At 42.1% G+C, this 22,764-nt stretch overlaps 1 protein-coding gene across 3 annotated transcripts in view; it reads left to right on the top strand.

The window, feature by feature from the left end:
• The window catches only part of LOC137327206 (rho guanine nucleotide exchange factor TIAM1-like), a 281,965-nt gene that overhangs the window by 80,751 nt on the left and 178,450 nt on the right, over positions 1 to 22,764 (top strand). Inside the window, exons 4-7 of one of the 3 annotated variants that reach the window (XM_067992770.1) lie at positions 15,180 to 15,348; positions 15,968 to 16,091; positions 17,027 to 18,076; positions 21,840 to 22,281. In XM_067992770.1, the coding sequence (XP_067848871.1) occupies positions 17,039 to 18,076; positions 21,840 to 22,281 (1,480 nt within the window). In that variant the 5' untranslated portion in view covers positions 15,180 to 15,348; positions 15,968 to 16,091; positions 17,027 to 17,038. The remainder of the gene's footprint in view (positions 1 to 15,179; positions 15,349 to 15,967; positions 16,092 to 17,026; positions 18,077 to 21,839; positions 22,282 to 22,764) is intronic. The other 2 variants (XM_067992771.1, XM_067992769.1) reach the window with 2 other exon arrangements.

Here is a 22,764-nt window from a genome sequence, read left to right as displayed (position 1 = left end):
CATCACCTCACATTTATCTAAATTAAACTCCATCTGCCATTCACCGGCCCACTGGCCCAATTTATCAAGATCCCGTTGCAATCCTAGATAACCTTCTTCACTGTCCACAATGCCACCAATCTTGGTGTCATCTGCAAACTTACTAACCATGCCTCCTAAATTCTCATCCAAATCATTAATATAAATAACAAATAACAGCGGACCCAGCACCGATCCCTGAGGCACACCGCTGGTCACAGGCCTCCAGTTTGAAAAACAACCCTCTACAACCACCCTCTGTCTTCTGTCGTCAATCCAATTTTGTATCCAATTGGCTACCTCACCTTGGATCCCGTGAGATTTAACTTTATGTAACAACCTACCATGCGGTACCTTGTCAAAGGCTTTGCTAAAGTCCATGTAGACCACGTCTACTGCACAGCCCTCATCTATCTTCTTGGTTACCCCTTCAAAAAAACTCAATCAAATTCGTGAGACATGATTTTCCTCTCACAAAACCATGCTGACTGTTCCTAATCAGTCCCTGCCTCTCCAAATGCCTGTAGATCCTGTCTCTCAGAATACCCTCCAACAACTTACCCACCACAGATGTCAGGCTCACCGGTCTGTAGTTCCCAGGCTTTTCCCTGCCGCCCTTCTTAAACAAAGGCACAACATTTGCTACCCTCCAATCTTCAGGCACCTCACCTGTTGCTGTCGATGATTCAAATATCTCTGCAAGGGGACCCGCAATTTCCTCCCTAACCTCCCATAACGTCCTGGGATACATTTCATCAGGTCCCGGAGCTTTATCTACCTTGATGCGCGTTAAGACTTCCAGCACCTCCCTCTCTGCAATATGTACACTCCTCAAGACATCACTATTTATTTCCCCAAGTTCCCTAACATCCATGCCTTTCTCAACCGTAAATACCGATGTGAAATATTCATTTAGGATCTCACCCATCTCTTGTGGTTCTGCACAAGATGACCTTGTTGATCCTTAAGAGGCCCTACTCTCTCCCTAGTTACTCTTTTGCCCTTTATGTATTTGTAGAAGCTCTTTGGATTCACCTTTGCCTTATCTGCCAAAGCAATCTCATGTCCCCTTTTTGCCCTCCTGATTTCTCTCTTAACTCTACTCCGGCAATCTCTATACTCTTCAAGGGATCCACTTGATCCCAGCTGCCTATGCATGTCATATGCCTCCTTCTTTTTGACTAGGGCCTCAATCTCCCGAGTCATCCAAGGTTCCCTACTTCTACCAGCCTTGCCCTTCACTTTATAAGGAATGTGCTTACCCTGAACCCTGGTTAACACACTTTTGAAAGCCTCCCACTTACCAGACGTCCCTTTGCCTGCCAACAGACTCTCCCAATCAACTTCTGAAAGTTCCTGTCTAATACCATCAAAATTGGCCTTTCCCCAATTTAGAATTTTAACTTTTGGGCCAGACCTATCCTTCTCCATAGCTATCTTAAAACTAATGGAATTATGATCACTGGTCCCAAAGTGATCCCTCACTAACACTTCTGTCACCTGCCCTTCCTTATTTCCCAAGAGGAGGTCAAGTTTTGCCCCCTCTCTAGTCGGGCCATCCACATACTGAATGAGAAATTCCTCCTGAATAGACTCAACAAATTTCTCTCCGTCCAAGCCCCTAATGCTATGGCTGTCCCAGTCAATGTTGGGAAAGTTGAAGTCCCCTACTATTACCACCCTATTTTTCTTGCAGCTGTCTGTAATCTCCTTACATATTTGCTCCTCAATTTCCCATTGACTATTTGGGGCTCTGTAGTACAATCCTATCAAAGTGATCTCTCCCTTCTTATTTTTCAGTTCTACCCATATAGACTCAGTGGGCGAACCCTCGGATATATCCCCTCTCACTACTGCCGTGATATTCTCCCGAATCAAGAACGCAACTCCCCCTCCTCTCTTGCCTCCTGCTCTATCTTTCCTATAGCATCTGTACCCTGGAACATTGAGCTGCCAGTCCTGCCCCTCCCTTAGCCATGTTTCAGTAATGGATAACATCCCAGTCCCATGTGCCCATCCATGCCCTGAGTTCATCTGTCTTGCCCATCAGACTTCTTGCATTGAAATAAATGCAGTTTAATCTGGACTTCCCTTGGTCTTTGCCCTGCTTTCTCAGACCATCTGTCCGGTCATGTTTTGTACACTCTCCCTTACTGCCTTTTGTTTCTGTCACCACTTTACTTCCCACTGACTTCCTGCATCGGTTCCCATCCCCCTGCCACATTAGTTTAAACCCTCCCCAACAGCACTAGCAAACACTCCCCCTAGGACATTGATTCCAGTCCTGCCCAGATGCAGACTGTCCAATTTGTACTGGTCCCACCTCCCCCAGAACCGGTTCCAATGGCCCAGGAATTTGAATCCCTCCCTCTTGCACCATCTCTCAAGCCACGTATTCATCCTAGCTATCCTGTCATTCCTACTCTGACTAGCCCGTGGCACTGGTAGCAATCCTGAGATTACTACCTTTTGAGGTCCTACTTTTTAGTTTAACTCCTAACTCCCTAAATTCAGCTTGTAGGACCTCATCCCGTTTTTTACCTATATCGTTGGTACCTATATGCACCACGACAACTGGCTGTTCACCCTCCCCCTCCAGAATGTCCTGCAGCCGCTCCGAGACATCCCTGACCCTTGCACCAGGGAGGCAACGTACCATCCTGGAGTCTCGGTTGCGTCCGCAGAAACGCCTGTCTATTCCCCTTACAATCGAGTCCCCTATCACTATAGCTCTGCCACTCTTTTTCCTGCCCTCCTGTGCAGCAGAGCCAGCCACGGTGCCATGAACCTGGCCGCTGTCACCTTCCCCTGGTGAGCCATCTCCCCCAACAGTATCCAAAACGGTATACCTGTTTTGGAGGGAGATGACCGCAGGGGACCCCTGCACTGCCTTCCTACTCTTCCTCTGTCTGTTGGTCACCCATTCACTATCCCCCTCAGTAATTTTTATCTGTGGTGTGACCAACTCACTGAACGTGCTATCCACGACTTCCTCAGCATCGCGGATGCTCCAAAGTGAGTCCATCCGCAGCTCCAGAGCCGTCAAGCGGTCAAACAGTAGCTGCAGCTGGACACACTTCCCACAGGTGAAGGAACCAGGGACACAGGAAGGATCCCTGAGTTCCCACATCCCACAAGAGGAACATGACACGGGTCTGGGATCTCCTGCCATGACTTAACCCTTAAGTTAGCTTAACAACAACTACAATGTCAAGGAAAAAAAAGGAAAGAAAAACTACTTACCAGTCACCAGCCAATCACTTACCTGTTGGCTGTGACTTTGTGCCTCCAGCAGCTGCAGCTGAAATAAACTAAAGACTTAAAAAAAAATGGTAAAAGAAACCCTCACTAGCTAGCAGCCAATCAGCTGCTCCCCTTGTGCTGACGTCACTTTTGATTGTCTTACCTCGCTCCTTGAAGCCCTGAACTCTTTATCGCTGATCCGGCGCTCCGACGTACTGCCCCCGACTCCGAACAGGTCCGCTCCTTACCTCAGGCGCTCCAGGGTGCTGGGTAAAGAACTCCCCATTCGACAAATGCCGGGAACAGCACCGGGCAACATCACATCCCATTCCATCAGGTATTGATGAGCTGCTAACAACTCCCCAGCACTTCAAACATTAGCAGCTGCAGCACATGGAGGGAGGGGGGCCCAGACAGGGGTCTGCAGGACATTAATCTCCCCAGTTTGCCTGGGATCTCTCAGGCACTCTGGCCCTACAGCAGCCACCTCGCTCTGTGCAGGCTGCCAATGTAGCAGATCCCAGGATCAGGACAATCCTCCCTCAATGGAAAAGGACCCCAGGATAGCAATGAACTGGGAAACCCAACGAACAGAAAATAAACTGAAATCACATCCTGCTGGCAGGGCTCCAAAATTAGGCACGATCCCAGGTGAAGGTGAAAAAAAGAAGGAACGCTGCAATAGATCCAGCCAATCCAGGATATTTGGCTCATCCGGTTTACTGTACATACAACAACCATTTTGAATATAAGGATTCCTGCAAATAAAGGACACCTAATGCAACTCCTTTAGGTGTCCCTAATTTACAGGTTTCAATTTACTGCAATTACTGTCCTTGTGAAAGTTCATTTGAAGACTATCATCAAAGCATAAAACATTCCAGATCCATACCACACACAGCATAGTTAACATTCACTGTGCCCCCATTTGCCTTGAAGCCAAGCCACAAAGAAATACAGTGTATCATTAAATCCATTATTAAATCTAAATTATTTTTTTAACTGGTCTTGTGCCCCACAAGTCTTCATAATGTGTTTGCTTTATGAAATCATAAAATTTTATTGTACAAAAGGAGGCCATTTTGCCAATCGCAACTCTGATGGCTCTCTGAAGGAGCTTCCAACTCAGTCCCATTCCCCTGCCCTTTCCCCATACCTTTTAAAACGTTTTTTTCCCAAATATTTATCCACTTCCCTTTTAAAAGATGTTAAGCTTTCTGCTTCCACCATTGTTTCTGGTAGGGTATTCTCTTTCCTAACAATATTCCAGTTTTGATGCTGAACATAAGTTGCTCTGACTTGTTGCCTGTGAGCTATTAGGTCAGCCTACGTGTAGAGTAGATTTAATTTACCAGAGGTTTTCAAAATATATCCTTTATTTAAATTTAATTAATTGTCTTAAACTGACAGAAGTTTGATGTGAAGTATTTAAAATAAAAAACCCTAGATCAAAGATGCGAAACTTGTCCAATTGTTGGAACTGGAATACATTCATTTTGGTATAGGGACGCGCTCTCCCCATTCTGCTAAGTCCCTGATCTCTGCTGTGGGGATGTGGCAAGTAATCTCCCACTATAGCAGGACCTCTAAGGGAAAATAGAGAAAGGGCATACTTGGATTTTGTGCCAACAGTTCAAACAAAGTATTTAATATTATACCACTTCATGGTAAAGAAAGACTTGGCATCCATATGGCACCATATCAAGTAATTCAGAAATATCACAAAGCGCTTCACATATAACAATGTTTTTGCAAAACAATGGCTCAATGCAAGTGCTGAAATTTATGCAAAACAAGATCCCTCAAACAGTAGAGTTGAATGACCAGTTACTCTGTTTTAGTTGATGTTGATTAAGGGAGGAATGTTGGCCAGGGTGCAATGAGAACTTTTGCTTCATCAATTCTGCCTTTGGGATGTTAAACCAAGGCTCTGTTTACCTGTTCTGCTCATTCAGGCAGACATTAAAATGTCTCATTAGGTGACCCCTCTGACAATGCAGTACTCCCTTGGTGTGTAGATCTAGATATATGCTGAAGTTCTGGAGTGGGGCTTGAACCCACAGCCGCCTTAGAGGTGTGAGTGCTACAAACTGAGCCAAGCTGACACTTAATTGCCAGCATATTGGGAGTTTCCTGTTCCTGAGCCGGTCAGGAAAACATATATCTGAAACTCTGCTGACCATCCAATATAGTGATCATTAAGGTTAGTTGCTGTTGTGCTATGCAAACTTTAATAATGTGGCCTCATTTTTTTCTTCAGAAAAAGACAGACTTGAAATTATATACCTTTCCACATCCTAAGAACATCCCAAAGTGCTTAATAACCAATGAATTACTTTTACTTTGTAGCTAAGCAGGGCAGCCACTTTACATATAGCAAAGTCTCACATAGAGCAATGATGCAAGATGGCACTTCTGACAACGCAGCATTTCCTTAGCACTGCACTGATGCATCAGCCTTGATTATATGCTCAAATCCCAAGTGATTGAAGTTTAAAAATTTATATGGACTGATGTCCTTTCTACTTTCTTACACCTAGTTCTATGACATAAATTATGTATAATATGTGTTTGTGTGTGCACGTGTGTGGTGAGAACTAGATGGATCTTCCTGTGCCCCTAACTATTTCACCATGGCCTTCTAGCAAGTATGTAACAATGCAGTTGTGTAACCTGTAAGTCAGAGGTTCCTCAAAGCTACTTGTGTCACTGGGACATACTTAGTCTCTTCTACATGATTTCTTTTGATTGTATGGCTGAGAATGTAGTCACATTCTCATACGAATGACTCCCTGGCCTCACGAGCAGCCAGGTGAGCTGCTCCTCTTCCTCCCCCTGCTCCTGCTACTCCCAATGTTGATTGCAGATGTGGATGCTGGATGAGGGCATGGGGCCTCATCAAAAGGTACCCCTCTCTGTTGTGCCATGTTGTGCAGGACACAACACACTACTATAATGCGACCCACTCTGTCTGGTGCGTATTGAAGCGCTCCCCCAGAACGATCAAAGCACCAAAATCGCATCTTCAGCAGTCCTATTGCATGTTTAATTATAGACCCGGTGGCAATGCGGCTGTCATCGTATCGACGCTGATGGGGTTACTCAGATGTGTCATCAGCCACGTGTGCAGGGGGTATCCCTTGCCCCTGAGGAGCCAGCCGTTAAGGCTATTTGGTGCGTGAAAGAGGCCCGGGATGTTGGATTCCCTCAGAATGAATGAATCGTGGCAGCTGTCAGGAAATCTGGCGCAAACGTGAAGAAATCTTTTGCGGTGGTCACAAACTAGCTGAGCGTTGATGGAGTGATAATCCTTTCTGTTGATGAACAGCCCTAGCTCATATGGAGGTGCTCGGATTGCTTTATGCGTGCAATCCATTGCACCCTGTACCCGTGGGAAGCCAGCCACAGGCTGGAATCCCAATGTCCTCTCCGTCTGGCTGAGGTTGTCCATGGGGAAGTTGATGTATTGCGAGGCTCTGCGAAACAAACTGTTGGTGACGTGTCTTATGCACTTGTGTGCAGACGACTGAGAGACCCGGCGATGTCACCGGTGGCACTCTGGAATGATCCCGAGGCAAAGAATTTGAGGGCAGTGGTGACTTTAACTGTGACAGGTAATGAAATGCCACCAGGCCCAGCTGGGAGCAGCTCAGCATGAAGGAGGCTGCAAATGTCTGCGACCACCTGGCGACTCACTCTCCGCCTTCGTATGCATTGCTTCTCAGAGGTCCAGGAAGCTCAGCCTCAGTCTGTAGACCCTCTGACGAGGGTAGTGCCTCCTGCAACATCGGTCCTTCTGTTGTTCTCATCTCTGCTCTGGTGCAGGAGCCTGTGGCGCAGCACTGTGTTGTAGAGCGACAAGTGGTGGAAGTGCATGCAGTGCCTGGCAAAGTTGGTGATGTTCCTCGTCCTCTGATGTAGTGGTGAATGCAGCCATGGCGCCCCCCCCCCCCCCCACCCAATCCTAATGGTGTGAGTTTGAGGGTGCCGAAAAGTTGGTAAATATGTGTAAACAGAACAATTCTGAGTGGAAACCAAGAATTTTCACTCTAAACACAAAGAACTCCTAGCCAAAAGTTTGTCTGAGAGAACTGAGTGCCCTGGTGCATTAACTGACCTTTTATCCCCCATCTGTAAAACAGGGATTTAAATGTCCAAATGGCTGCCGGCTGAAACATGACTCGTTTCCCATGGCGTGATTCACACAGCACGGGAAACACGTTGAGGCAGCATTGAAATCACTTGACTTCATAGCTAATTGCATTTTTGGATTTTTAAACTAGGTTAAATAGTTCAATTGCTGCTTCAAATATCGTCCCGCCGGTTTTAAGTGCACCCGCACTTTCGTTTTAAAATCGTGCCCTATACTTTTATTTAATAAAATAGCATAAATTCCTATAATTGGACTTTGGTTAGTTTGGACAGTACATGGGAAAATCATAAATACAAATGAAGAAGGCCAAGGTCATCCATTTGAGGAAACAAATCTATGTATCTGTCAACTGTCTGGGGTTTAAAAATAGCTAATACATTTCTAGATTATGATTTTAATTGTTTTATAAATTTAAAGGGTGATAACCTAAAATAGAGATGTGAAAAGACTATTGTAAACAATTATAACTTTAGTAGACAGTAGTTATGGCTAAATTATAGAGTAACTAATACATTTAATCCCCTAACTTTTTAATAATAGATTTGAGTGTCATAGAATCATAGAAAGTTATGCCACAGAAGGAGGCCATTCGGCCCTTCAGGCCCGTGCCGGCTGAAAAAGAGCAATCCAGCTTAATCGCACTTTCCAACACTTGGTCCGTAGCCCTGTAGGTTACGGCACTTCAGGTGGACATCCAAGTACTTTTTAAATGAGTTGAGGGTTTCTGCCTCTACCACCCTCTCAGGCAGTGAGTTCCAGACCCCTACCACCCTCTAGGTGAAAAAATTTCTCCTCAGTTCCTATCTAATTCTTCTACCAATTACTTTAAAACTTTGCCCCCTGGTCACTGACCCCTCTACTAAAGGAAATAGGTCCTCCCTCTCCACTCTACCTGGTCCCATCATAATTTTATACACCTCAATTAAATCACCCCTCAGTCTCCTTTTTTCCAAAGAAAACTTCAGCCTATCCAATCTTTTCTCATAGCTAAAATTCTCCAGCCCTGGCAACATCCTTGTAAATCTCCTCTGTACCCTCTCTAGTGCAATTGCATCTTTCCTGTAATGTGGTGACCAGAACTGTACGCAGTACTCAAGCTGCGGCCTAACCAATGTTTAATACAGTTCTAGCATAACCTCCCTGCTCTTATATTCTGTGCTTCGGCTAAGAAAAGAAAGTATCCCGTATACCTTTTTAACCACCTTACACACCTTCAGGGATATATGGACATGCATTCCAAGGTCCCTTTGTTCCTCTACACATCTCAGTATCCTCCCATTTATTGTGTACTCCCTTGCCTTGTCATAATAGCACAGTAGGAATGAAAGTCAATTTAAAGAATGTTTGTTACTAGAATTAAGTAACTGTTTTTGAAATGTTGATATAATTAATGTGTATTTACTTTTCAGTGACTTTAGATAATTTTAGGTACAATAAAGTATTATTAAAGGGAAAGAGCTCTGTTCAGGAGATGTTTGCCTCTTGGGCTGCACAATGTGCATGATTTTCACTGTGAACAGTAGTGATGCATATATATCTATATAATTAAAGGTCATGTGTCTTGTGCACATTAGTCATGTCATACCTTTCGAAAGCATCAAACCTGAAAGTGTAGTGTCCAAGATGTTGCGCCTTAAAAATGTCATTTCAGTTCATAATGCCTCAAGTCACACCCATCCATATAACAAAAATGAGTGATTGGTTGAAATAAGCACTTACTAAGTTACCAATCCTATACACAATTGACTAAATGTAAGTGAATCACAAGCGACGTGTTAGTATCTATGAGGAACGAGGAAGCAACAGAAAACTGAACAGAGCAAATCACCCACTTTTTTTTCTCTCAAAAGTATCATTCCCAGACTAGGAAGTTGCAGAAACTAATCAGTCAAATCATTCGAGTAATTTTGTGAACTTGGTTTGAACTGCCATTTTGTTTTTTCAGCAGGCAGAAAGTGTACTGTTGTAAGTGACATTCATGACATAAGAAACCCATAAAAAGTTAAGCAATTCAAAATAAAATGCTTATTTTTACTGAATTCTCGGTAAATTTTGTAAATCCCTGTCAGGAGTCCTGAGGCCAAATTTGGAATACTTGCATGGATTTGAATATGGAGGACTTGCTCCACATGCTCCCTTCTGAGTTCTACCTTGACCCTCTGGACTTGGCCTGCTCCAAGTCCTTCCAACCCCGAGTCCTTCTCCACTGTGCTGTTGCTGTGTTTGACTTCCCTACTACACTTGCCAACTGTAATTTCAATGCTGTGGCTCAATGATAGAGCAGACAAATACAATAAATTCCTGCCTCCTCACTCTCCTGCATACTCAGGCCAGAGTGTTGTCAGCCTGAATGCTTCTCAGCCTGCCTGCTCGCTTTCCGGCACAGATTCTTGGGTCACCTGCTTGCTTGCCCATCAGTCCTGAGTGCTTCCTGGTTTAGAAAGTTGCCTGCCCACTTGGCCAAGTGGTTCTTAGCAAATCTCCTCAAGTGCTTCTTGATCTACCTGTTTGTCAGTCCACTGCAAGTGTTTCTCAGCCTGCCTGCTTGCTGACTCACTTAACCTGAGAACACCCTGCTGTGCCTGCCCCAAGTGCTTCTTGGCTTACTTGCCCATTTACCCAGAAAACTTCATGTCCTTGGGCCGCCTGCTCATTGATTTAACTACCTCGGTTGCTTTCCGGACAACCTGCCCACCTTATCCGCCCAGTTCAAGTGATTCTCAGCCTTCAGATTGCCTGTTCATTCCAGTCCTTCTTGACTTATCTGTTCAGCTACCTATCTTGAGAGCTTTGAGGCCGACCTAATTGCCTGCTTGAGCATTGCAAGTGCTTTCTGCCCGACTTCCCCAAGTGATTTTTAACCTGCCTTTTCATCTGCCCACTCTGAGTGCCAAAAAGTGAAAGAGGAGAGTGACAGTGAACAAGGGGTAAAAGCAGGGAGTGAAGAGGAGCATGAAACAGAGAGAGAAATAAGTGAAGTAAAGGAGAGGCGGAAGTGGCATAGGAAAGAGAGAGGAAGACAGAAATAGAGGGGAGGAGAGATACGCAAATGAGGGAGAAGAGAAACAAGAGAAAGAGCAGCCCCTCCCCCCCCCCCCCCCCCCCCCCAAACGTACCAGTATATTATCATTAGCTCGAAGAGCACAAGAGGCTGAGTTTTGTTTGATTTGGCAGCCCCTTAAATATTTGAGAATTGATGAATCTGATAATCTTTATTGTTATTTACTGCCAGGAATAGTTGTGGTGAGCGAAGGCAGGCTTAAAATAACAAAATATGTTGCATCAGAGCTGTTAGGATTTTTCTTCAACAAAATTAGATGCATCCATTCCTGGCCCCTTCCAAGTGATAAGTAGGCTGTACTTTATTTGTGCTTCCTTACCTCTGCCATGTTCTCCATCTAAAACCATTTTCCCATTCACTTAAGTTGTGGCCTTACCTACTACCCGATGCTTCCACGTCTCACCATAGCTGGTAACTCTGTTGTGCTCCTGGCCAGTGCCTCTGTTCCCACTGTCTGGCTACTTCTGGAACTGGGTTTGTATCCCATTTTACTGCTTCCAGCTCTATCACCCCCTCACTACTGCTAGATCCACTTGATGCTTCCAGATCCCATTTCCCCCTTCAGTGCTTGCAGCATTGAATTCCGCTCCCCACCCCCCCCCCCCCACCCCCCATATTTCCAGTACCTATCTCCCCAGTCCCTGCTGGTCTCTGCTCTCCCATTAATTCTGCCACATCACAACCCAATGACCGTGCACCTACCCCCATACTTTAATGCCCTACAACCTTGCCCCCTCTACTGCACCTATCCTTCCAAGTGCTTCACACTCCTATTCCCCCTCCAGCACCCTCAATTACTTCCCTGACTGCCCACAGACCCTGAAGCCACCCTCCCAGTTCTCCTAGACCCTTTTGTTGTTGAGGAAACTTTATTTCATGAAGCAAAAAAAAATTGTTTTTGACTCCAGTTATAAAAAAAATAAGGCAAATGGATTGTAACTTTAAAAAAAAAGAGCAAGGTATGTTGTGATAGCATATAAAATGGGAAGGAGTGGTCCTAGAACATACATAGCCACACCAATTAATCAATTAAAAATTACAGCGACATAAAAATGAGTTTGTGACTTCTGTGGGTTATCTGTAAGCTGTCAATTTCCAGCATCCACTGTGCTTACTTGCAAATGCAAATATTAGGAGCAAGTGTGCATTCACAAGAATTATTCCTGGAAACCATTAAAAAAAAACCTGAAGTTTTGAGAGGTCTGAGAGGAATTATCAGACTTTTTTTTGCCTCTGGGATCTGGCATTGAAACCAGCCCAGATTAATTGGATAAAATTCACATCTCTCTGCAGACTGTGAGGGTCCTATGTGAATTGTGTTTGACCCAGTTCCTCATGGCCCCACTCAAAGTAAATCACAACTGCACTTGACATTTTTCAATGGCAGCTTAATTTGAGAGGAGGATTTTTTCTGTCTTGTTTATCTTTGATGGGTTATTAAAAATATTTTCTTTTGTGTTGCCTTGGACTGCGTAGTGAAATGGTTGGCCACAGAGAATTGAGACCTCGTAATCTCAGTATCTGCTATAATAAAAATAGAAAATGCTGGAAAAGCTCAGCAATTCAGGCAGCATCTGTAGAGAAAGAAACAGTTAACGTTTCAGGTCGAAGACCGTTCGTCAGAACTGGAAAATGTTAGAGTTAACAGTTTTTAAGCAAATACAGAGCCAGGGAAAGGTGGGGGGGGAGAGGGAGGGGAGGTGAGGAAAGAACAAAAGGGAAGGTCTGTGAGGGCAAGAGTGATTAAATGACAAAAGGGATGATGATGCAAGGCAAGGAGGGTGGTAATAGGACAAGTTAAGAAACAAAAGATGGGTCTAGAGGAGCTGCAAAATGACAACAGCGGAACCATTATCAGCAGCTACAGTCCCACAAAAAAAATGGGAGCAGTGGTTATGACCTGAAGCTATGGAAATCAGTGTTAAGTCCGGAAGGTTGTAAAGTGCCTAAACGAAAGATGAGGTGCTGTTCCTCAAGCTTCCATTGAGCTTCATTGGAACAGTGTAAGATGCCGACGACAGAGGTCAGAGTGAGAGTGGGACGGGGAATTAAAATGGCAAGCGAGTGGCAGATCAGGGTCACGCTTGCGGACTGAGTGGAGGTGTTCAGCAAAGCGATCACCCAATCTGCGTTTGTGATCGCTTTGCTGAACACCTCCGCTCAGTCCGCAAGCGTGACCCTGAGCTGCCGGTCGCTTGCCATTTTAATTCCTCGTCCCACTCCCACTCTGACCTCGCTGACTAGTTCTTAAACCCCAGCATTTTATCCATCTTTCTGGCCCCTTATCAGTTTACCTTAGTCCTCTTAAGCATCTCTCACTTTTGTTCTCTTCCCAACGTGATGAATTAGGGCTGCATAGCTCATCCATCACTGCTCCACCTCACACCTGTTTGCACCTCCAGCTGCCAGATCCATCACAGAACCAGATGGGACAGTTTTAGAAGACTATTCTCCTTTGTACGTTTTGATTCTTTTTGGATTGCAGCAATCAAGTCGGCAGCTCCACTGTGATCAGCACTATGGAGGCTGCCAGCTGGATCACCGTAGATGAGCGTGTACTGCTGTTAGAATTCACCTGTATAGTTGGAAGGAGAAATGTGGTAATCCACTCAGTCTAAACAAAGTCAAAACAAAACATCTTATACAAAAGAGAATGGCCTTTTAAAACGTCGCAACTCTGTGTCTGGAGTCGTGGGCAGGTGCAAAGGGAAGCTCTGAGATGGTGGATCAGCTTTATGGGTCAGTTGTTGTGCCAGCTGATCTTGCCAAGAATTAGCGCTGGCTTCTTCTTTTGGATGTAGTGAGTGTAATATTTTATGCAAGTTTTCATTTGCCAAATAAAAGCAACTTACCTGTCCTAATCAAATCCTGAGATTTTTCCAGTTTTACCTATAACTGCACCATGATTTTCAGGTAAATTTCCTATGAATTAGATCACTCATAAATACTGCAGAGGCTGACTACAGCCTCAGCACTCAGCACCACTGGGCCAGATCAAATACCTTCTAAGGCTGCATAAAGAGAATAAATGGAGAACAATAAAACAACAACAGGCAGAGAAAAAAACCAGAGTACAATAAAAAGAAAGAAGGGGAGGGTATTGAGGCGCTCAGTTGAATTTAAACATTAGGTACAGTGAATGCGGTTTCTTTTCCCTTCACCCCACTATTTTCTTGCTCGGTATGCCAGTTGACCCATGCAAGTATATTATTCTGCCCCCATCTAAAGTACCAAGTGCCCTGCATATTGATATGGAATGCTTGTAGCAGCTTCTGTCAAAGGATTTAAACATTGTACAAAATTGATAAATTGGAATGATAAAGGTAAAAGAAAGATCATTAGTTCTAGTTCCAAATATATATGACTAGTCTCAGCTGGGATTCACTGAAGTCTTGCTGGCACTAGTTGGAGCTGAATTTCATGAAAACTAAATGCAGGGCAGGCCTGACCCTTCCCATGAAGACACATAGTGCAGGACTAGAAGTCCAGGGCCTCGCCCAGATGGGAAGTGTCAAGCAAGAAGGTCAGAGCCACGCCTAAATGAGTGTACTGATGACACCATGGCACAGCTTGGTACAGAATGCTGTCTTAATATAGCATATAGTCAAAACTGCTGAGCCTTAGTAAACTGTCTTCGACATTGGCTGTTCATGGACCGCAGTCTGTGAATGTGCTGCTGAATAATTCTGCACCTTCTGCATCAGAAGCCACTTGGGGGTTAGAATATGCCATTCCTTCCTTCAGATAAATCTACTTTTCAAGACTCGTATGGGGTATGGAAGATACTGAATGAAATAGAAAAATTTTCTATCTTGTAGAGCCATCTTCATTCCTTGAATGGCAGACATACTCTACACACCGTGATCTATCCAACTATGCCCTCAGTCAGGATCAGTTTTCTTTTGGTGATTATGGCTACCTTCTAGGTTTGTCTGTAGCTTCAAGTCAAAACAAACTAGCATTGCAGCATAGGTCCTGTGGCTTTATAGGTGATGGAGGTAGGAGACCAAGTGCAAAACGGCCATAAATGACATGATTTTTTATGTATGCTAAATTACGTGGTGTCCACAGATTCAATTAAGCTAGACTTAGCTTCTGTAGCAAAAAGAAAAAAGACTTGCATTTATGTAGCACCTTTCATGACCTCAGGACGTCCCAAAGCGCTTTACAGCCAAGGAAGTACTTTTGAAGTGTAGTTGCTGTTGTAATGTAGGAAACGTGGCAGCCAAATTCCTCACAGCAAGATCCCACATACAGCAGTATGATAATGACCAGGTAATCTGTTTTTAGGCGTTGATTAAGGGATAAATAGAACTCCCCTGCTCTTCTTCAAAATAGTGCCATGGATCTTTTGCACTCCCTCAGTATTGCACTGGAATATCCACCTAGATTTTGAGCACAAGTCCCTGGAGTGGAATTTGAACCCACAACCCTCTGACTTAGAGGTGAGAATGCTGCCACTGAGCCACAGCTGACAGCTGTAGAGAATAGATCTCTTTTTAGGAAAGATAACCTTGCAAAGTAGGTATTTATCTTTATTTATGCAAAAATAAGTTCTGTAGCCATCCCGACAGGAAATGTTGGTTTAATTGATGTTTTACAGCTTAACCTCCTTTATGGGTAGATTTTCTACTGTACATTCAATTTTTTTCAAAAACACATTGTGACTGTGTCTTCAATTTTTTTTAAATTACTCATTTGTAGGCCCCTTGTTGTAATTCACTAACTGAAGTCAAATTCTAAAGGAGACCTGGAGTACTAAGTGCTGAAAGATACAGCAGTGCTGGTAACTGCTATGATGACATCATCTGCCGTGCATTCCACCTGAATACTACAGGTGAAGTGTTGTTTGATTTCATCATCAATCTGCAAGGTATGGTTCTTCAATCTTAGCCTTTAATATTTGTCTTTATTTGTAGTTCCACGTTTTGAAGTTAGCAGTGTTGATAAGAATTGAGATGCGTTGTGCACAATGTCTCAAAAGGCATTTTGAGACATTGTGCACAAAACTGCAAATTCAAAAGCTGAAAATTTGTAAAAAGAAGTCACAGAAATGGTTTGCCTATTTGTGTTTTAATCAGTAATTTGGCAACAATCAGTCTTGTTACGGAGAGTGTAATCGTACTCTGAAATTACCTCAAAACATTGCAAATTCACAATGGATAACACACTACAAAGTGTATTTAATACATATGTATTTTCAAGTAATAACTACACTGAATTATCAATATAAATATCAAAGCTTAGTGGAAGTAACCATTATCTAACTGTATTTTAACAGAGAAAAAAATGACTTATTCTGACAATGAGCACAATTGTCTTTGCTGATTCATTCTGATCAATCTATTTAATTTTTTTTATGTGGTAAAATTTCCTCTTTGAGCTACTTAAGTTTCTTGTACTGTTAGCAGTGGAAAAATTATATATATCACTATCTGTTTTTGAACAGTAACTTACAACTTCAAGTGCTTAAAATCTGATTTTTTTTTAAGCAAGTGTCTTGAACACCAAACCAAACAAGTGATCTTCAGTTGGACACAGGGTTCCTTTTGTTAATGGGCATGCAAAAAGCCATCCATCGTATGTTTTGAATCGCTATAAGCACTTAGTACTGAGGTAACTATTTTTGGCAAAGTGGTTACTTTTATTGAAACAAAAGCAAAATATGTACATGCTGGAAATCTGAAGCAAAAACAGAAAATGGTGGAAACACTCACCAAGTCGGGCAGCATCTGTGTGGAGATGTGAAGTTAATGGCCCGGAATTTCCTGCAACAGTGATATTGGCGACGAACACCTTAAGTTAGATTGTTGTGCATCCCGATCCTCCAGTGGTGAACTAACTCCAACATTTATAGGGAAACTGATTTGAATACGCCACAGTGCCGTAATGACAATTCAGGGTGCTCCTAAGTGTTGCCACCACTCAGAATTATTCTTTTACTCACTGATTTTCTCATAATGGGGGCTGGTTCTATGTTGAGTTTAATTACAAAGAAGAAGGACGAGTTTGGCTTTGTTGAGAGTGCCACAGAAGGTACTGAACGTATAAACATTTGGGTGATTTACGCTGTTAAACTTGACTGGTGTTCTCTTCACAGAAAATTATGTTGCCTTGTGCATGGTACAATACAGTTGTTAGTCCTGGGGGAGAGAAAGAGACGTTGCACAGAATTTCACAACAGTAGCAGTTTTCAGTGCTCCTACTGATGCTTGGCCTTTTAGCCAACTCCTTTTTTAAGAGTCTATGATAGAAGGGAGTCAATTTTAACCCAGTTATATTTGCTCTGAGCACATTCTATGACTTTCAATTCAGTAAACAATTCAATTTTTACATTAGTTTTTTTTGATTTTCTGTAACTTTACATAATTTCTAAGTGACTTTTGAAAATCATCTCATCCTTGATCCAAGTTAAAGTCATTTGTTACTTTGTCTTTGTTATGATCTCGGGAAGTTTGTATCCAATATTATTTTATTTTTCATTTCTCATTATAGTTCTACAACAAAAATTAATCTTAAATTCTGAAGACCTATTGTTGTTGTTTCCTTAGACGTGCCAAAACATGGGAAATTCAGAGAGCCAGAATGATAGTGAACGAGCATTTTCTGGAGATGAGCGTGTAGGTCTGGCACGCAAACATATGTCTCGATCACTTCGTATTCCAACTAAAACGTCACGAAGAGCCAGGCCTGCCTCTGCAGTCAGGATTACGCACAGAAATTCTGAAACCAGCACTAAATCTAGCAGCACTCCCAGCATCCCACAATCACTGGCAAGAGATGGCCTGGACACAGGTAATCCGGGAAACCTTAATATTGCTGTGGCAGAAGACTTTACTAATCCCTCTTGGGTAGGTAGAATGGGTAAAAGTGTAAGACCTGTGTCTTACCATACAGGTTCTTCAGTTTCCAGTGCCAGACGGAGGAGCACTGTGCAGACAGTACATTCCAGGGATGAACTCGATATTTGTTTGGACAAGCATATTGTCCAGGGTATACAGAATTTTGATGAAATAAGGTTGGACTCAGCTTCCCAAGCAGAAGTTGAAGATCTGCATCCAGTTACTGGAAATGGAACAACTGTTTCAGAAAGCACAAATATCAGAAAGAAACGATCCAAATCCGCCGATATGTGGCGACAAGATAGCATGGAATTCTCGTTATCCGATCTTAGTCAGGATCGGTTAACCAGCACAGAAGATCTGTTAGATAATACCGATGACAAGGAATATGAGGAAAGTAGGTTAATAAACAGTAATTCCATGGATTTGGAACAATTGAGCGGAAGTCAACGTGCCAACTCTCTAAGTGAACTATATGGTCAGAAACTAACTGGTGCAAGCACGAGCAGAACACGGAGAAATAGATTTATGACGTACTGCCGGAATTTGAGGACTCAGTCACATGGTACAGTGCAGTCAGAAAATACAACTGCTGTGACATGGTCTGCTGGAGGAGATGCAAGTGTACCTTCATATGCTGCCTCTACACTCCCCTGCAGGAAGTCCCATTGCCTTTCTGAAGGAGCCTCCAAAGGACGATTAAGCCACATTAATGATCAGAACAGAACCATGCATGTCAGGAGGTCCAAAACAACACAGGTAATTCATTTTTAAATAGGTTAAAAGTAATGTAAGCTTTTATTCAATAGTTAAATAGTATAATAAGTAGTAGAGGTTAATTGTAGACACTTGTAGGATTGTGAGTTTTGGATCAGCATGTGTAAAACAATCAACAATGTTCTGAAAATGAGGGGATGTCATTCTATTTTTGTCTTTTATGTAGCTGTGGCCAGAACATTTCTCAAATAGACCTTTTTTTAAGGCAACCAAATTCAATTAACATTTTAACAACGTGTAGGAACAGTCATCTGTATATTTTTGCAAGCTGCAAAGCATTACCTTTGGCTAATTTGTTATAGTACCATGCTGATGGGCGCCTACAGCCTGAAATGGGTTTATAGAATACATGTGACTCTGCTCAATATGTAGTACTTGGATGCTGTTATGTGTATATAATATGAAGCTTATTTCATATACAAGAGATGATCTAATCATAACTTTCCAGTATACCAGTGACAGTTTAAAAATGAATGAAAATCAAAAGGCTGTGTGCGCTCTGCTAGTGAGCTGTAAATATGGCGGTTGCTCACTGAAAGCACCTATCAGCAGTACAAAAAACACACTTCATTGTTGCTAAACAACAGATCAAGAAAAAGAATTCTGTAATCCACATGGATCTTAAACAATCATCACCCAAGTTGAGGAAACCTTGCCGCTTCCAGCGTCCTGGGTGCTGCTATATATTACCCATTTGTTCTTTGTGTGAAGAAAATTGCACTAGTTTAATCCAATGTCCCCTTGTCCTAATGTCATAGTTTAATTATGTTCCTGATTTACTTTTTCGATACCATTTACTATCACATGTAACTTAGATCCTTTTTTGGTCTCTCCTTTTTGAGGCTGAATAGCCCAAGTTAAAATAGTTAACATGCAGTAAAGACATCTGTTTACGTAACCACAACTACATTGATACACATACTCAATGGGGGTTATTCTAGAATATTCTTTGTATTCTGTTCGGTAATTCACATCTGTATAATAACAGGCTTCTTATGGGCAATATACTTGGGTAGATCACTGGCACACTGTGTCACAATGTTCATCATTGCAGGGGGAAAGATTATTTGAAATTAATTGTATTTGTAAAATCTATTAATCCACAAAATTGAATAACGTTTCCAAGCAGCACAAAACTACACCAGCTGAAAGTTAGTTTTAAATTTTGTTTCAAAAACTTTGAGGTATATCCTATGCAGGCATCACCCCTCATGCTGAAATATAACCAGTAATATCAAGAGAACTGCACACCTAACTCAAGGACAGAACGGCAAGAGATCACTGCAGCCACTGTCTGCGTGTAACCCTGAACCATTCTCAGTTCTCCACATCACTGTCTAACCCAGCAGTCATCTTGTATACAGTAACCTGCATAACTTATCATTGCTTATGATTTGTGCAGTTTCATTCACTTGTGGAATAAACATTCAGCTTCACCTGCAGTATCCTCCTTGTATATGGGGTCTACCCATAGTTCCTTGCATTTATTATTTTAAAATTTAAAATACAGTTTAAAATCTTTACAATCAAAAATATTTGTTAAAAATATTTTTTTGTCTCATATCCCCATGCTGGGTGCATTCCTTCCCACCCTCTCCCTGGATAATGTAACCAACATTTGGATCATTCTGTCTGATATTTTTCCTCTTTCCACTTTCTCTCCTGGCGATGATGACTCGAGCTACAGTATAATTCCATGGATGGCAGCAACCCTCTTTTATATCACCCAAATGCTTCATTTATATTCATGGTCAGTGAATGTCATTTGGCTATAGAGGCCACCACAACTGAGCTTGATCCTTCCATCACCTGGCATTTAGTTAGATGCACTTCCAACAGGGATTGTTTGATAGCAATCATGGTGGAGCCTTTGTGACCTTTTTACTCCGCCCCCCCCCCAAATAGCTTGAGGCCCTGAGGTCAGTTGAAATGCCCCAGAGCTACCAGGTTAACTCAGAGCAGAGCAGAGTATTGGATGTGGGACCTTTGTGATCTGCATACTTAAATATCACAATCACATTTAGCTACTGAGCTAACAGATGGGATGGAGTCACACAAATGTAATTATTTAAAATTTGAATGCATTGTGTAATTAGTATACTGCATAACTTATCATTGCTTGTGAGTTGTGCAGTTTCATTGACTTGTGGAATAAACATTCAGCTTCATCTGCAGTATCCTCATTGTATATGGGGTCTACCCATAGTTCCTTGCATTTGTTGTTTTAAAAGTTTGGTTTTTGTCCTGTGTCCCAGTAATAGTGCATTCATTTAGTGTTTCCCTAGCGAAGTTGCATAAGAAGCCAATCGAAATTAGAATGTTCACAATCCTTTTGCATGGTTGCATACTGCTTATTACTGAGAGCGGGAAGTGATTGCAACGTGAATTCTTATCTGCAGTAGGAAACTGAGGGTTTGATAAACCCAGTGGTAACATCCTGATTTTGGAAACTTAACTATAATGGTAGGTGGTATTTACAGCAACGAAGGAGTCATTAAATCATTTGTTTATTAGTATCATGAGATAGTTATTCAAAGTAATAATTCAAGATAAGCCTGAGAGTACATCATACTTTTTAATGATAGAACCTTGGAAATTGTTGGATTGTGGATATTGCATTTTTTTATGTCTGTACATTTGGTGTAAAACTAAGGGTATTATAAGATGATGTGTGTTACAGCACTTCATTTCTTTATCATACTCCACACAAAAAAATTATTGTATACCATGTAGTATTTATGGAAATTGGTAGAGGAGGAGTCTGAACATGTTAATATTACTACAACAGCAACCACAATGGCCTAGTGTAGCAATAAGCCACCCGAACCAGAAAGTCTCAGGTTCCACTCCTGGTCTGTAGGAATTGGTTATATTGGCTATGGAAGGGAAAATTCAGCAGGAGTTTTCACTCTTAATTACTTTCCAATGACTTCTGCTGGAAAGTGCACCTGTGCAGACAGGTGGCTGAAAATGAGATTGCAAAGCAACTAAGAGGCCATGATATTTGCTGACTAGGGTCACACATGATGAACAGTGACTTGGGTGAATTATATTCAGGTAAGGAGGGGACAAAATCATCAAAAGAAATCATGTCACTACAGATCATAGCAGATTCCCAGCCCCTGTCATCATTGACCATTTTCTTAATATTTCAATTGTCCAAATTAAGAATGTTTCTTGGGGAAATAGAATTGTTTAAATATTGAAGGAGTATGGGAAATATGGGCTTGATTTCTACCCACTTAGTTGATTGTCCAGTTAGCATTGTGAATAAAAACCAGGCTCTTTATGCAAGGAGGGGACAAGAAGATGTCTCCAGACTTTTCTGGTGCATTTCCTAGAAGATGGTAGTGGCCGCGGTAGGCGCCTAGTAGCAAATTACCTGCCTACTCTTGTTTCCCAGGTGCGTGACCTGGGGAGATAAATGGGGAACAATTAAAGTAAATGACTTCATAATTGAGGAGGGATGGCTATCACAAATCAATGTACTCAAGAAAGAATAGAGGTCTGTCACGATAAGCTTGAGAATAGGCTCTGCTGAATTCGCAAACTTTCTAAAAAGAGTGGAGGATAAAATGAATGTTATTGAACCTGTAATTGCTACAAATTTATGTGTATTAGATTTGTATTTAGATTGGACGTCCACAGTTATTTTGTTTTGTATTTTTCCTCTTTTAACTGTACTGTTTTAACTGAGAAATCAACTGACCAACTGTAGTATCTTTTTGTACATGTTTTTATGTAGGATGTTACTACAGGAGATGGAAGTGAATGTGCAGATAGTGGTATTGATGGTGCAACAACAGATAATGACCATCTTTCTCGCTATTCCAATTTTACCATTTCGACATGCTATCCACCCACGTTTAATCGTGGGTTAATTGGTAGTGAGATTGGCTCAGCAGGAGATGCACTTCGCCAGGGGGTATATGAGAACTTTAGATGTACTTTGGAGTCAAATGTCGTCAACACAGAGAATCCAGAGGAAGCAGAGTCAGCCCTGAGTGATGAACAAAGCAGTGGTACCCTCAGCTCCCCAGGACAGTCAGATATTCAAACTACAGAACAAGGCACTGTGCGAAAAGCAGGCTCACTTGCTGTGAAGAACTTTTTAGTCCACAAGAAAAATAAAAAAGTGGAATTGGCCACACGAAGAAAATGGAAATATTATTGGGTATCATTAAAAGGTACAGTTTAATTTCAATTGATTTAATTTTTTTTAGAAAAGCCAATGCTTGAATTCTTAACTATGAAATGGAGTTATATGCTACACACAATAAATTGTGCTTTTCTGTTTGCTATTTGATGGTGGTATTTTCAGTTATAAATATTTTAGTATCAGCATTGTGAAATAAATGCTTACTCTACACTCACTTCAGCTTTATTCTAATATACTGCATTCTTCAAAAAGCTAACAATTATCTACTAGTAACATGCTAGACTAGATTCTGGACTGGATTGTCCTCTGTCTTATCACCAATATTTGGATGTAATTTAGGTGTAAAACAGGAAAATGCGATGGAGAAGCTTAACACCAAATCTCTGCTGATCCTGAAGGGTTTTACAATTTTCCTCCATCCTTATTCTTCGTCCCCCACAGTACCTGCCTAAAACCTACGCTCAGCCTGAAAATGGTGAAACAAGTGTGCAACATCCAACACAACTTCCCT

This window comes from Heptranchias perlo, chromosome 11 (genome assembly GCF_035084215.1).
Source record: "Heptranchias perlo isolate sHepPer1 chromosome 11, sHepPer1.hap1, whole genome shotgun sequence".
In the NCBI taxonomy this organism is placed as follows: domain Eukaryota; kingdom Metazoa; phylum Chordata; class Chondrichthyes; order Hexanchiformes; family Hexanchidae; genus Heptranchias; species Heptranchias perlo.
This window is presented reverse-complemented; position numbering and strand designations above follow the sequence as displayed.